This window comes from Panthera tigris, chromosome E2 (genome assembly GCF_018350195.1).
Source record: "Panthera tigris isolate Pti1 chromosome E2, P.tigris_Pti1_mat1.1, whole genome shotgun sequence".
In the NCBI taxonomy this organism is placed as follows: Eukaryota; Metazoa; Chordata; class Mammalia; order Carnivora; family Felidae; genus Panthera; species Panthera tigris.
In genome coordinates, this window is record NC_056674.1 from 7,941,036 (window position 1) to 7,957,189 (window position 16,154).

The 16,154-nt window shown below is 61.2% G+C and overlaps 1 protein-coding gene across 1 annotated transcript; it reads left to right on the plus strand.

Annotated features, from left to right (window-relative positions):
* The first annotated feature begins 604 nt into the window (after window positions 1–604).
* Window positions 605–15,556, plus strand: KCNC3 (potassium voltage-gated channel subfamily C member 3). Its single transcript, XM_042970339.1, is given in 7 exon segments — window positions 605–1,489; window positions 5,674–6,784; window positions 8,251–8,442; window positions 8,721–8,740; window positions 8,742–8,847; window positions 11,662–11,721; window positions 12,778–15,556. Coding segments are annotated over 6 exon segments (2,331 nt in total). The 3' UTR covers window positions 11,679–11,721; window positions 12,778–15,556.
* Window positions 15,557–16,154: the final 598 nt, after the last annotated feature.

Sequence of the window (16,154 nt, forward strand, 5' to 3'; positions counted from 1 at the left end):
TTCAGTCTCGCCCCCTCACTACCCAGCCCAATTAGGACTGTTTCTAACTTTCCTAGGCCCTGTCTCTTCTTAAGATCCGCCCTGCCCCGACAAAGCAAAGTTAGGGGTCCAACCCGGCTGTCTCCATCTGCCCCTCCCCACAGGCTCCAGGTTGCCGGCTCTTTAGATCCTTTCTCTGTCCAATCAGGACCGTCTCCCCCATGCCAGTCAGAAGTCTTTAAGTAGTTTGGGCTTGTCCACTTCCTCTGCTCCGCCCACTCCTTTCTTCAGTTCAATCAGATCTCTTTCTCATATCTAGTCCCACCCCCTCAGTTAGCTGCCCGTCCTGCCCATTTGGCACCTCGCTCGGACCTCCCCTTCTCTCGGAAAGATCCAATCGGTGTGTTTCACCTGCAGCCCCGCCCCGAGCAGCTAGGCTGTGTGGAGTCCCCGTCCTTCCCCCTGCCTCAGCCCCGCCCTACCGTCCCCAGACCAATCAGCTCTGTTCCGCCCCCACCGAGGCCCCGCCCCCTCCACCCGTCGCTTCTTCCACCCAATCACGTCTGCTTCTCCTCCTGCAGCCCCGCCCCCGACGCCCCGCCCCTTCAGCCCCGCCCCCCGTCCAATGCTGAGCTCAGTCTGCGTCTCGTCCTTCCGCGGGCGCCAGGGGGCCAGCAAGCAGCAGCCGGCGCCACCGCCGCAGCCGCCCGAGTCCCCGCCGCCGCTGCCCCCGCCGCCGTCACCGCCGCCGCTGCAGCAACAGCAGTTTGCGCAGCCCGGCTCCGCCGCGTCCCCGGCGGGCCCCCCGGCACCCCGCGGGCCCGGGGGCCGGCGCGCCGAGCCATGCCCCGGGCTGCCGGCGGCGGCCATGGGGCGGCACGGCGGCGGCGGTGGCGACAGCGGCAAGATCGTGATCAACGTGGGCGGCGTGCGCCATGAGACGTACCGCTCGACGCTGCGCACCCTGCCGGGGACGCGGCTGGCCGGCCTGACGGAGCCGGAGGCGGCGGCGCGCTTCGACTACGATCCCGGCGCCGACGAGTTCTTCTTTGACCGGCACCCGGGAGTCTTCGCCTACGTGCTCAACTACTACCGCACAGGCAAGCTGCACTGTCCGGCCGACGTGTGCGGGCCTCTTTTCGAGGAGGAGCTCGGCTTCTGGGGCATCGACGAGACCGACGTGGAGGCCTGCTGCTGGATGACCTACCGGCAGCACCGCGACGCCGAAGAGGCGCTCGACTCCTTTGAGGCTCCGGACCCTGCGGGCGCAGCAAACGCCGCCAACGCCGCTGGCGCCCACGACGCGGGTCTGGACGACGAGGCGGGCGCGGGCGGCGGCGGCCTGGACGGCGCGGGCGGCGAGCTCAAGCGCCTTTGCTTCCAGGACGCGGGCGGCGGCGCCGGGGGGCCGCCAGGGGGCGCGGGCGGCGCAGGCGGCACGTGGTGGCGCCGCTGGCAGCCCCGCGTGTGGGCGCTCTTCGAGGACCCCTACTCGTCGCGGGCCGCCAGGGTGAGCGTGCTCTTGGAGCCCCCCTCCCTCCTCCTTCTCCTGGAGATCCCAGCCTCTTGTGAATGCCCCATCCTAACCCTTAGAATCCCTTGGCCCATCCCAGCCCCTCCTGGTCTTCCTGGTCTCTGGGCTCCCCAGTGTCTTAGAAGCCTGTTTTCCCAAACCTGAGTCTCCTGTACTTTTCTGAACACACCCCCATCTCCTGACCATCCCCAGATCCTCAAAGACGTTTCCACAACCTTCAGAATCCTCCAGATCCCTCCAGACCCCACCCTGCTTCCCTAGGCTCCCCAATACTCTTAGAAACTTCCTCCCCGAGTATGAATTTCCTGGGCGTCTGTGAACAACCTCACCCCTCCTTCCCTGGACTTCTCTGAGACCCTCAAAAGAATTTTCTCCAGCCCGAGTCTTCTGAGCCCCTGCAAATCCTTTTTCACCTCTTTTGGCCACCCCGGAGACCCCAGAAGACCCTTCCGCAGCCCTGAGTTTCTTGGACCATCCCCAGACCCTCCGAAGACCTCCCTCCTTAGCCGTCAGTGTCCCAGACCCTGTGAACACTGCTCCTGGCTTCCCCTGCCCCCTGCAGTTCCTCTGAAGCCCTCTCTCCAGCCCTCAGTCCCTCAAGTTCTACAACACCTCCCTGATTCTTTCTCCCTTTGCCCCTCTCCCCGCACCTCCTCCTCTCTCCAAGTTTGAGTGTTCTGGCTATTTTTGAACCCTACTTCTGCCTCCAAAGTCTTAGAGGACTCCTCCGCCTTCATCTCAGAGCCTCCTAGACCCCTGTGAATCTCCAAACCACTTGCTCTGGCTAGGACACTTTCCCCCTCCCCCTTACTGCAACACTGAGCCTTGGGGAGTCTTCCCTTCTGGGACCCTCCAGTCCTCTGTGTTCACATATCTTCCTGCATCCTCCCCGCCAACTCCCATCCCAAGGACTTTCCCTATAAAGCTCCAGACTTCCCCCAAGCCTTTCACACTCCTCCTCAGTGTCTCCAGAAGAGCCTTGAGCCCCCATAATATGTCTTTCCTCTCCAGAAGCTCCCATATGCCTTCTTCATCCACAGATTCTCCCAGCTTCTTCTCCCTTCCACAGCCCACTCTTTATCTCTGGGATCCCCCATCCAGAGCCTCCTGGCCCTTTCCCAAGTCAGTCAACTGACTTTTCCTCCTGCTCCAGAACTTTACCGAACCTGTCTTTGGGACTCCCCCACAAGTTAGCAACCCCAAACCTCCTTCTCAAAATAGCTCCCAGTTTTTTCCACCCTGCCTTGGTATCTTTCCACTGGTCCCTACCCCAGCCCTGCTCACTCCCCCATTCCCAAGCTCCCTGCCCCACCATCTAAAGCCCAGGACTGGGCCCCTCTGCTCCCCTACCCCCAAAGTGAGCCAAAGAGTCCACACTCCAGCCATATCTCCCTTGAAATGCCAGATTTCCCCAAAGCTCCCTTCATCTTCCCCCCAAAACTTTCCTTAAACATCTATAACTTCCCAGATACCGTCCCCCTTGGTTCTCCCTTGAACCTCTTCCTCCTACTAACTTCCTCCCTGTGTTGGAAGGGGGGGGGTAGTTCAAAATGGGGGAGGATTAGAAAGAGGGGCAAAGAGGAGCAACTCCGGGCACCCCCCCCCCCAGCCTCCCTGGGACCCAAACACCCAGAGGAACGGTCCGGCCCCCTCCCCCCACCGTGCCGTGTCCTGGGCCGGGAAGGACGCGGAGCCGCAGTGCCGCATTCACGCCAGGGGAGGGAGCGAAGAGGAGGGGGGGGGACCCGGAGGCACCGCATAAAGTTTGGTCCTGAGAAGCGCTGAGTTGGCGAGATTTGGGGTTGGGTGGGGGGAGGTGAGGAGGAAGAGGTTCCGAAGGGACTTGGCCCTAAATGATCCCTCAGGCCTCTGAGTGGCTTCCTCTCCCATGGCCTGGGGCGCCCTTCCCTCGTGAACCCATTGAAGGGTGCTGAAGTGAGACTAGGGGTCTGGGACAGGTACGGGGTGGGGGTGGGGGTGGTCACTCACTCCACAAATGGTTCTTGAGTGTAGGCGTGCCAAGCACTTTTCAGACTATTAGATCGCTTGAGAGAGTTGGGAGCGGAGGCCAATGCAAAGTGGAGGGTACGGCCCTACCTCATCCTCGCTCCCCTCCCCGTAATTTCTCCTTTCCTTCTTACAGGGACTCCATGCCCTCCTACCCCTTCTGCTTTTGAACCACCTCGGGGCAAGGGGTTAAACCAGTCCCGGCGCTGTCCAGCCTCTACAGCTGCGCACTGCGGCGGGTGCCCACCCTCCCCTCCTTGCCCTGGGAGGGAAAGAGTTAAACTCCTGGCCCTCGGTCTCCCGACGTGAAGCGGCGGCACTGCGGCTGCGCCCCTCTTGCTCTGCTCCGGCCCCTAAGGGGTTAAGACCGCTCTCGGCCGCGGCGGCTGCGCACTGCGGCGGGGGAGCTGGCCGCGGTGCTGGCCGCCGCGCGCCCCGCCCCCCGGCCCGGCCCGCCCCCACTGCGGTGCCGCAGCCTGCGCCGCGCACCCGGCTCGGAGGGGGCGGGGGAGCATAGGGCATGCGCTCTGCGGCGGCCTCTGGCCTCTTAAACCACTGCGGAGAACCGAGGAGGGGGGCGGGGCAGAGAGGGCCAAGGTTGACCCCAGCCCACCTCAAGGTCCCGGGCCCTTCTGCGGCACCCTCTGGCTTGCCTCTCTGCTCTGCACTTCAGATTAAAGTTAAGCCCTCCCAAGCCCGGACCCCGCCCCCTCAGCCCTGTGGAGGAAGGGGAGTTGCTGAGGGACCCTGCTGCTCTCCAGTCCACCCCAAAGTCTAGGGTCCTCTCTTCAGTCTGACCCTGAGCCCCCTTTTCTTCTTGAGTCCCTGATTAAAAGTCAAGCGACCCAGGCCCTCCTCCTCGGCGCATCTGACTAAAGCCCTCTCTTTGCCCTAACACCCATCCCCTTCGCTCTCCAAGGTACTAACCTCACTCTTCTCTCTGCGTGTTTGATAAAACCCACCGTCATCTCCAGGGGCCTGCTCCGTCCTCTTCCTTCTCTAAGATCTTGCCTGCACCCCTTCGGCTCCTCAAGGTTTTCTTCAAAATCCACACCAATGCGTGCAGGACTCGAGTCCTCCCCATCTTGAAATGACCCATGTGCCCCCCACCCCTGGACTTCTGGCTAAAGCCTCCTCACCTTTCTGGCCCTAGCTCCACCGTCTCCCATCTCCCCCCACGTGCAGGCCCCTGACCCTCCCTTTCTCTCCAGAGCCTTAAACTCCAACCCTCCTTGCCTCTGTCCTTTTCTCTTTTTGCACACTTGACCCTTCACTTCTTCCCCCGTTTCTGGCCCAAACACCCCTCGGTGGTTCCATCCCTTTGCTGTCCTCTCTGGACACCCAGCTTTCTCCCTTCTCTGGGTCCCGGGCATTGTGACCAAGGTCCTTAAACCCTGGCTTCTCTCTGAGGCATCGACCTTGCCCCCCACTAACTGATGCCTCCATACCCTAGCAGGAGCTCAGATTTTCTTGCTGAGTTCCAGGTACTGGGCCAAGCACTGTTTCTGGAGCCAGGACTTTTGTATACTCATCTAATGTAATCCTCAATAATCCTGTGAAAAACCTGAGGTGTAGAAAGCTTAATCTCCTTGCCCAAATTAGGCCATGGAAACGCTGGCTCCAAATGCAGGCTTTCATAACTTTTGTGACTGTTTTGGGATTCTGCCTCCCTGCCCACTTTCTCCACTTCCCCTTCCCTTGGCTCCAAGCTGAGCTCCAAAGCCTCTGATACCCCGAGGGTGAGTGATCTTAGTCTCCCCGCCACTCCCCTCCCATCGCAGAATCCTTGGACCCTGCTGGGGAGTCCTGAGATGGGACACCGGGTGTGGGGAAGTGGTCTGGGAGACACAGTAAAGGACCGGAAATGGCCGTTTCCGCGAGAACAGTCGGTGGCCCGTCTGCCACCACTGCTGGGGCCAGCTCCTGTCCCAAGCCGGGGAGAGCCGCCTCTGATCCTTTCCCTCCCCCCCTTTTCAAGCTTTACAGGGAAGAGCAGGACGCAGGCTGTGATGGAGGCGTGGGGTGGGGACTCCTGGGTCTCCCCGGAGGTGGGGGCTGGGGAGGGGCGGCCGCTGGGAGGGTCTCCTAGAGGTGGCTGGCTGACCAGATGCCTGGGTCACCTTTTGCCCTCTCTCTCCTGCCCTGCCTCGCAGTATGTGGCCTTCGCCTCCCTCTTCTTCATTCTCATCTCCATAACCACCTTCTGCCTGGAGACCCACGAAGGCTTCATCCACATCAGCAACAAGACGGTGACGCAGGCCTCCCCCATCCCGGGGGCTCCCCCGGAGAACATCACCAACGTGGAGGTGGAGACGGAGCCCTTCCTGACGTACGTGGAGGGCGTGTGCGTGGTCTGGTTCACCTTCGAGTTCCTCATGCGCATCACCTTCTGCCCGGACAAGGTGGAATTTCTCAAGAGCAGCCTCAACATCATCGACTGCGTGGCCATCTTGCCCTTCTATCTCGAGGTGGGCCTCTCGGGCCTCAGCTCCAAGGCTGCCAAAGACGTGCTGGGCTTCCTGCGGGTCGTCCGCTTCGTCCGAATCCTGCGCATCTTCAAGCTCACGCGCCATTTTGTGGGGCTGCGCGTGCTGGGCCACACGCTCCGCGCCAGCACCAACGAGTTCCTGCTGCTCATCATCTTCCTGGCGCTGGGCGTGCTCATCTTCGCCACCATGATCTACTACGCGGAGCGCATCGGCGCCGACCCCGACGACATCCTGGGCTCCAACCACACCTACTTCAAGAACATCCCCATCGGCTTCTGGTGGGCCGTGGTCACCATGACGACCCTGGGCTACGGAGACATGTACCCCAAGACGTGGTCGGGGATGCTGGTCGGGGCACTGTGCGCCCTGGCGGGGGTGCTCACCATCGCCATGCCCGTGCCCGTCATCGTCAACAACTTTGGCATGTACTATTCGCTGGCCATGGCCAAACAGAAGCTGCCCAAGAAGAAGAACAAACACATCCCCCGGCCCCCGCAGCCCGGCTCCCCCAACTACTGCAAGCCCGACCCCCCTCCCCCGCCGCCCCCGCACCACCCCCACCACGGCAGCGGCGGTATCAGCCCTCCGCCACCCATCACCCCGCCCTCCGTGGGGGTGACTGTGGCCGGGGCCTACCCGGCGGGCCCCCACACGCACCCCGGGCTGCTCAGGGGGGGCGCGGGGGGGCTCGGGATCATGGGGCTGCCTCCTCTGCCGGCCCCCGGGGAGCCTTGCCCGTTGGCTCAGGAGGAAGTAATTGAGATCAACCGCGCAGGTGAGCAGGGGTGCATGAGGGGCCGATGGGGGTGGGGGGAGGAGGCCACCGCTTCGCTTAAGAGACGGGGCGGTCACTACAGAGGGGAGAGAGAAAAGCGAACAGCTATTGCTGAGGTCAACAAAGAGGCACGGAGACAGACGGATTCTGTGTGAAAGAGACGGTTTGGGGGAGAGCCAGACTCGCGGCCAGGACATTCGGGGGGACCAGGGAGGCAGAGCGATCGGCCTACTGGGAGGGGGGACTCGGGCACAGGCACAGAGACGGTCTAACATGTGAATCACCGGCCGGCCGGAGACACGGCGTCTGAGTCTTCCGGTGGTGATGGGGAGAAAAGAGCCCAAAAGCGACAGAAAGCAAGCAGTTGTCCCCGAGAGCAGGAGAGACAGAGAGAGGACAGAGGCGGAGGGCCAGTGGTAGAGAGTTCAGGTTCTAATGACAGCGAGGCCAAGAGAGGAGACAAGACTCAAAGACCAAGAAGTAGGTAGAGGCCAGGAAGACAGGCCCAGAGGGCGGGCCGGCCGTGTGACGGTGACTCGGGACCCAGGGCCCTTGGCTCCGGCTCAGTCCGAGAGACGCACAAGAGAGGCGGCCAAATGAAGAGGTGAAGGGAAGGAGATGAGGGAGAAGAAAGTTGACCCGGTGTGTCCCTCCCCCTAGGGGAGTCTGTGTCTCTGAAGGTTGGGGGCCAAGGTCCTGTGGTCCTGAGCAGGGAGAAGCCCGTGGGCCCCACCCCCATGACTTAAGTAGGTCAAGAAAGGGAGCTGGGCCGCCCGGCCCTCATCTGGCTCCCTCGGCCGCTGACCCAGTTTCACACCAATTAAAAATAGCTCAAGTCAGAGCCTGGGGGACCCCCACCTCCCGCCCTCCCTCCTCTGTCACCTTCCCAACCCTTCCCCGCTGTGCCCTTCCCAGCACCCAACACCCTCCCTAAACAGCTACCTCCCAGCCCCCTGAGGCCCCCCAGCCGTCCCTACAAACCTACCCCAACCCATCTACCCGACCAACCCAACACCGCACCCCAGTCCCGCCCTACTCGTTCACTTCAGCCGACCGCCCACCGGCACTCTACCCCGGCCTCCTTCCAGACACCCAGCTCGCTTCCCAACCACCCTCCAGATGCCCAGCACCCCACCCAGTCCTGCCCTTCCCAGCACCCAACACCTGGCCCGAGCACCACCTCCCGCCACACAGCACCCTCCATCCACACCAACTCCTGACCGCCCTTCCGCATCCCTGCTGTCCTTCCCGGCACTCAACACCTCCCCCCACCCCGTGACCTGTCCCCTAAACCCACCAGCCACACACGCCAGCACCCAGCTTCCGGCCTGCCCCTCCTGTCCCTTCCTTGAGATACCCTGCCCCTCAGGCGTCTACTTCCAGCCCCCTCCTTGCTAATGGCACCCCACCCTGAGTTCCTGCACCTCACTCTCTCCTTTGTGTCTCTGTCTGTCCCTCTGGCGCAGATCCCCGCCCCAATGGGGACCCTGCAGCAGCTGCGCTTGCCCACGAGGACTGCCCAGCCATCGACCAGCCCGCCATGTCCCCGGAAGACAAGAGCCCCATCACCCCTGGCAGCCGTGGCCGCTATAGCCGGGACCGAGCCTGCTTCCTCCTCACCGACTACGCTCCTTCCCCTGATGGCTCCATCCGGAAAGGTGAGGTGCCCTCCACTGGCCCCCTGGAGCCCTCCCCCTCTCTCTCTCTCTCTCTCTCTCTCTCTCTCTCTCTCTCTCCCTCCCTCCCTCAGGGGAGGGAGGGAGATGGGGGAGGAGGTGCTGGATTTCCCTTCCCCCATCCCCTGGCCCCAAATTCCCTTCCTCCCAGATCCCCCGCCCCCCAAGTTTCCTCACCACTGACCCTTCACCTGTCTTTATTCCATCTCCATTTCCCCCCACCCCACCCCGGACCCTCTGGCCTCTTCCCCCACCCCCAGCCACCGGTGCTCCCCCACTGCCCCCCCCAGACTGGCGTAAGCCAGGCCCCCCAAGCTTCTTGCCCGACCTCAACGCCAACGCCGCAGCCTGGATATCCCCCTAGCGGACGAACCCCTTCCCCCCGGGGTAAGTAGCCCCCACCCTTTGATCCCCACTTTCTTCCTGACTAACCCCTCTGAGAACATGCATCCCCCACTGACCGAGACTCCTGTCCCCTCACTGCGAACAGCTCCATCCAATTAACCAGCAGCCACGACACTGACCCCACACCCACCCTTCCAGGACTTGCCCTGCCCCTCACTAACCCTCCAGAACTAACCCGGCCCTCCCCACCGTGTGCCTGACCTCCCTCCCCTGCCCTCACGACTGACCCCCATCCTCACCCCCATTCACATCTCTCTCCCTGCCTCCCTCCCTCCCTGGGTTTTTTATTCAATTGAGAAAACGGGGTACACACCCAGGACACTCTGGGGTGCAAGATGGGATGGGGAAGACTCAGCCGCTCGTCCAGTCGCTTGTGAATTGGCCAGCGCTTACCAAGGACCTGTGTGTCACCTGCGTGTCACCTGCGTGGTGCTAGGCACAGGGAATCAACAGGGAAGAACCCCCCCCCACCCCACCACCACCACCACACCGCCCAAGGAGCTCCCAGTTTGCTGGGAGAGTCAGACACTGACCTAGAAAGCCACTATTTGGGGTGATACATGCGCAAGGGGAGGTACCACAGGGACACGCAGTAAGAGGAACTCGCACGCTCCCCAGGGCAGGATGAAAGTAATGGGGAAGGCTTCCCGAAGGAACTGAGGTCTGGAGGTGTCCTGACCTCAAGTGCAGAAGTGATCCCAAGGGACATAGTGACCACAGGGACTGGGCCAAACAGAGCGGAGGAGACTGGGGACTGGCAGGTAGACGTGAGGTAGGAAAGCAGGCCTGGGCTGAACCTTGTTTAGGGACCCTGGGGGGGGGGGCGGGCAGGTCAGCGCCTGGGCTGTGTGGGGCATGGACAGGAGACTGGAGGTCAGGAGGCCCGGGGAGCAGGCTGGGATGAGGGTCCGAGGGGATGCAGAGGAAGGGACAAGGCAGAGAGAGTTAGGGATCAGGGACAGACCGGGAGGGGACAGGGCTGGGAACTGGCAGTGGCGAGACAGAGAGTAGCTGAGTAATTCAACAAACATAACCAAGCACTCATCACACGCCAGGAATTTAACAGGATTCTGTAATCTTCACTGCAACCCTGGCTAACACACAGCTCGCTTCCTCCCTCCCTCCCTCCCTCCCTCCCTTCGGCAACTAATCGCTGAGGGCACAGTTCCAGGCACTGGAACTTTGGCGATTCACAAAGCATGACTCTGCCATCACAGTTGACACTCTAGAGCACGGATTGGCACGCTACGGCCCCTGGGCCAAACCTGCCAGCAGGCTGTTTTGTAAATAAAGCTCTACTGGAGCACAGCCACTGTCATGCTACAACAGTAGAGTGGAATAGTTGTCACGGAGAACGTGTGGCCCGCAGAGCTGAACATATGTAGCGATCGGCCCTTTACAGGAAAAGCTTGCCACCCCCTGATCAGAGGAAGCAGAAAAGCAACCCAACACATGGACAAAAGGACATGATCGTTACTCTGGCCACTTCAGATAAGGGGGTCTGCAAAGGCCTTTTTGAGGTGACGTGAACCCTGAAAGGTAAAAAGGGCCAGCCGGCGGAACAGCAGGTGCAAGGGTCCTGCGGTCCTGAGGTGGGATGAGCTTGATTTGTTAAAGGTGTAGCAAGGAGGGAGGTGTGGCTGGAACTGAGCAGCTCAGGGGAGAGGGGTGCCAGACAGAGCTTGGGGTGGGGGTGGGGGGAAGGATCATGAGAGCTTTTTGTGGCCATGGCTAGAGGCTGGATTTGACCTTAAAGGTGACAGGGAGCTGCCTGAAGGAATTTGATCTATCACTTATTCCTTCAACAAACTTCTGCGGAATCTTCTTTAGAAATACACAGACACATCCTTAAAGAATCGAATCGCTACGTGCAGCAGCTTAGGGAGGTGCTGTAGTGGGACACGGGGGCCTCCAGGGACAGCCTTGGTTCACAGAAGTTCAGGGGGTGGGGCATGAGCAGACAGGGATGAGACCCCAGGCCTCTGGGCTCCGAGTCCAGAAGGGACAGTGGCCCTCCTCGTTCCACCCCCTAACTCCCCAATTCACCCTCCATTTTCATCTCATTATCCCCCCCCCCTTTCCCTGCTCCCACCTACCTCACCCACCCCTCCCCCTGCTTGCGCCCAGGCCCTTTCCACCCTGTTTCCCACCGCGAGGTCTGGATGGGCCCCCACGGAATGGAGGGAGGGGGGAGGATTTGGAAATGGGAGGGAGGGAGGGAGGGAGGTGTGGGGGCTGGGTGGCTTGGGGGAGGGGTCTCTGCTTCTCTTGCCTCTGATGCCAAAATCCATTCATTGAACTCAAATGATGGCCGGAGCTGATGGGGCTGACTGAACTCTCTGCCCCAACGTCCTGGATCCCTCCCCACTGCTGCATTTCCAAGCTCCTTCCTCTCTCTCCATCCTTCCTGGGTGACCCACCGTCCCCTGTTGTCCCCCTCTTTTTCTCCCAGGACCCCCCCCCCCAATCCCCTACCTGTCCCATGACCCTACCCTTGTCCATCTTCCCGAATCACCTGAGCCCAACACCTAACACCTGTTTCCCCTTCCTCCCCAGCCCTCCCCCCTTCCTTCCCTCATCTTCCCTCCCCCCAGCCCTTCCCCCAGTCACCCCGGAAGCTCCTTCCATATTTGATGTCTTTGGCCGCCCCCATTTCACTGCTCCCCTCCCCCGGAAAACACCAGAGAGGAGGAAGAGATTCCGGCGTTTCTCCGTCCCCCCAACAGTGAGGCTGTGTTGGGGGGTTCCGCCTGACCACCCTCCCCCCGCCGTGACTCTGTGTATTTCTGTCCCCAGCTCTTGTCACCGCCTGAGACCTCGCGAGACCCTCGGTCCCCCCCTGCCCCTTCCCCCCAGGTTAGCAATTGGGAATGGCTGGGAGGGGGTGTTCCCAAGATACTGGGCTTCCAACCCCTGCCCCCCAGGCCCTCTGTCCTCTGGTCAAGACCCCCTCGCCCAGACAGACCTCTTGGCACTGCCTGGGAACGCACTAGAACTTCCCCCAGACACCGGCAGTACTCTGAGATCCTCCCGAGCTTCCCAGAAACCACACACACACACACACACACACACACACACACACACTCTCTCCCCGGCTCTCAGGTCGCTGTTAGACCTTCCCATCAGAAGGTTCCACGACCCTTTAAAGATACCTCATCACAACCTTCAGGTGAGCCTTGCCTCTCTCAGGTCCGCCCCCCCACGGGGCGGGGGGGCACTGCCAGTTCACGCTCCTTTCTGCCTCTCACAGCCCCACCCACCTGCCTTTCCTCCTTTCTCCACCGCTAGGTCAGCCCCCACCGGAGCCCTCCCGAGCCCTCCCCACCGGCTGCTCCCCCCACATGCATTCCACCGAGCTCCCTCCCCATGCCCGTGCTGCCCACCATCCGCCTTGCTGCCCCCCCCCCAACCCTTTTGCCTCAGATAAGGGGGCCAACGGGGGTAGGGAGAGGGGAGGTGGGAGGGGCGGGCTGCGGTGGGGATGGGGTGGGGGAGGCTCGGTGGGCACCACCCTGCCTCCTAACCCTGAGTCTCTCCCCCCTCCCCATGTCTGAACCTTTCTCCTTGATTCCGACTGACTGTCCGATTTGTTCACTTTTCTCTCTCCATCTCCTTGGTCCGCCTCTGTCCATCTCTCTGCCTCTTGCCATCTCTTTTGTTATGTCTTGGTGTCTGTCTCTTATCCCTTCTGTCTCCCTCGCCGTCTCTATCCTGGACTCTGTGCTTCCGCCCTTTTTCTGTCTCCTTGCCTCTTCCCGTCCCTCTCTCTCTTTCTCCGGCTCCTATCCTTTCTGGCCGTTCCTCCCCCTGCTTCCCTGGCTCGGGGTCTCTCTGTCTGTTGGACCCTCCCCCTGCACCCCCACCTCCATGCTTCCTCCCCATGTTTCTGCCCGTCCCTCCCCCCCCCCCCAGGTTACGAGAAATCCCGCAGCCTGAGCAGCATCGCGGGCCTGAGCGGGGTGTCCCTGCGCCTCGCGCCCCTTGCCACTCCCCCTGGCTCTCCCAGGGCCGCCCGCCGCGCTCCCCCAACCCTGCCCTCCATCCTCTAACGCTCCCCTCCCCCCCGTGGGGGGACTGGGGGTGACAGGGAAGAAGGTCAAAGGAGCTGGGGGTGGGGGGTGGGGGAAAGGGTTTTTTAAAAAAATCAAAAAGTCATTAATAATATGCAACCGAGACGACGACGCCAGCAGACACCCCCGGACCCCTCACCCCCACCTGGGTCCCCAGGATGGAGGGGGAGGAGCCAAACTCCAGCCCCCCCCCCCACCTCTCCCCCTTCCTCTCCCCCCAATAAAGCCTTCTCAGGTCTCCATGAGCCATAGGACATCCCGCTCCCATAAACTCCTGTAAATACGTCCAAATTATGCCAGTTACATTTTGGGGCGCCTCTCCGCTAGTCTGCATGCCTCCCTCAACCCGGATCCCTCCTCCCCCCTTCCAGCTCCACCTCAGCAATAAGCCGCCAGGGGCTGCATGCCGCGCGATTGAGGGAAGGGGAAGTCTGGGAAGGGGGCGGGGCCTCAAGGGGTCCGGCCGGCTTTGCAGCCGCGGGAGGGTCTCCTGGCCTCCTACCGTTCGCCCCGGGAGGACAGCCCATCACATTGATGTAAAGAGTAATACGGTAGCAACAATGTGAGGGAAGGAGGAACAGCCACCCAGGCCCCCAAACGAGCTGAGCTCAGAGGGCGAAAGCAGAGGCCTGGGGAGTGGGCTGTGGACAGCTTCTCCCTCAGCCTTTAGGAAGATCCCTCTGGTGAACGTGACCCTTTCATCCCTCTCCGTCCCCGCCACGGGGTCTGCTCGCCTCTCTTCTTGCTGCATGGACCCAGACCTCCCATCTCGGAATTTCTGGGATGATCTGGCCCTAGCACACAAAATCCCCCAACGCCCCCTCCAGGTTACCAGGACACGAGACCTGCACCCACAGTTCCCGAGACCCACTCTGGCACCCCGCATCCCCTAAATCCCCACCGGGTCCTGGGACTTAACTTCTGCGTGCAGATGCTGTCCCCCGCCCCACCCCACCCAATCCCTGGACCGCATCCCAGCGGCTCAAACCTCCAAGACTTGACCCGGCCCTTCAGCTCACTTTCAGCCTTTGGGATGCTCCAGATCCTTCCCACACTCGGGCATTTCTTGGACACCCCCAAATCCTCAGGCCTTCCCCCCCCCCCCCCGATAATCCCCAAATCTCTAACATCTGACATCCACCTCAGGTTCTCCTGATACCAGAATTTCCAAGACAGGCTCAACCTGTCTACAATTCCAGGGAACCAGACCTCCCCACCCCCAACCTTGGGCATCCCCTTTCGTATGCCTCGCCCTGCCTCTTCCAAGAGCCCCTTTCCTTAAATGGTGCCCCAAAGGGACCCTCTTCATGGCCATCAGTGTTTCCCAGAGAGTTGTATTTGTACCCCTGGTGATGTGCTAAGGTTTTAGGCAGCGCAAGGACGCTTAATCTAAAAAGTTTTGTCTTTCCTGGCATGTTGCTCACAAGCCGGTAAGTCCAGATACTGCTGCTTGGCCCAGACACTGTTTATTCAAGGTCGAGTGTTTCCACTTAAAGCAGAGGATGTGCCCGCGCGAAGGGACACCGGAATAGCAGAAGCTCGGGAAACGACGACATACCTTACCGGGGCTGGGATCCCAGCCCACCCTTCCCCGGCATTCCGCGTCCTGCCACGCTCGCGGGTGGAAAATCATTTCTCATATCCCATCCTGGCTCAAGGATGCGCTACCTCCCCCAAGCCCAGAGACCACACCGGTCCCAGAATCCTTAGAGGGGACCCCTCCCCTTTTGGAGCTGGAGGCCCACGGAACTAGCAACCTCCTTCCCTCTGCTCCCACGGCCTCAGGAACCCTCCCCCCCCCACACACCCATCCGAGGGTTGGGGGGTGTCACTGAGCGCGATTCTTGATGCAACGATTCCTATGCAAGGGGCATTTTGAGTCCCCCATCCTTCCCTCGGACCCTAAACCCTGGCGAATCAGGGGTGAGGGGTGGGGCAGGTTCTGGTGGGAGCGGGGTGGGGCGAGGCAAAGGGCTAGGGGCTCCAGACACCAGGGTATGGGGGTGGGGACTGATTATATTGCCAAAGGGTTTAACTTCTTTAAAAAAAAAAAAACAAAAACAAAAAAACAACAAAAAAAAAAACACAACAGACCCCAGACTCCCCTGACCCTCACGGAAGCCGAACGGTGCGGGGGAAAGGGGGTGAGGATCTTTTCCAAAGGGTACAGCCCTCTTCCCAACGTCTCCCCCTGCTCGCCAGTCTGCCACACGTACCCAGCTTTTTAGTTCAGCTTTTAAAAATAATCACAATCATAAGCCTTTACACAACGTGATTCACGTCCTTCACCCCAACCCCCATCCCCCAAGTCAAACAAACAGTGTGGGATTTGGGGAGGAAGAGAGAGCCAAAGGGACAACTTCTAAGTCCCGCTCCCCTTTTCTCCCCGGCCGCCAGGGTGCCTGCAACTACACGCATGCGCTGCATGACGCGCTCCCCACACGCATGTCGCGCCCCTCCAGCGCTCCGGGAACGCACGGACACGGGGCGAGGGGCGGGGCGATTGGGGAGGAACGAACGGCGGGGGGTCTTCCTGAGTTCAGCGGCTCCTCCTCCCCATCACACACACAGCAATAAGAGTCTCTCACTCCAACGTGGGCGGGGCGGGCCTGGCCTGTCGAAGCGGGAGGGGGGAGGAGTGGCCAGGGGGCGCTCTCAGGGATGGGGGCGGGTGTCCGGAGTCAGTGTGGGGAGGGGAGGTCTGCAAATCGTCCAACTCTGGTGCTAACGGCGGGTCTTCTCAGCCCACCCCCAGGGCAGGGAGGGAGGGGTCGGCGTGGCCCCTCCCCCAAGTCTCCCCCACGCCCACCCTGGGTGCATGAACCGCCCAATGCAGAAGCTGCCGCATGTCACCTGCCCTCCCCAAAGAAAAAGTGTCATGCCCCCTTCCCGCCCGCCCTCTCACTTCCCACCGAAATAAAAGTTTCCTTTTCATTTAAAAGTTGCATCCTGTTTCCTGGGAAGGTTTCCAGATCTGGGCCAGGGTGGGGGCCTCAAGAGCAGGGGTCGTATGAAAGTAACAAGGGTGTGCACTTTGGGGGGCCGGCTATCCCCTTGATCACCGGCTCTCACCTTGTGATTTGGGGGGGGGGGGGCGGGGGGTAGTGCCTGCCTTTTCCCTGATGGTAAAATGGGATCCACACCCCTAACTGGAAACTGTGAACGGGCACCTGGTTTTATATGAGCTCCTACGTGAGGGTAGCAAGACCCTAGGAGAGG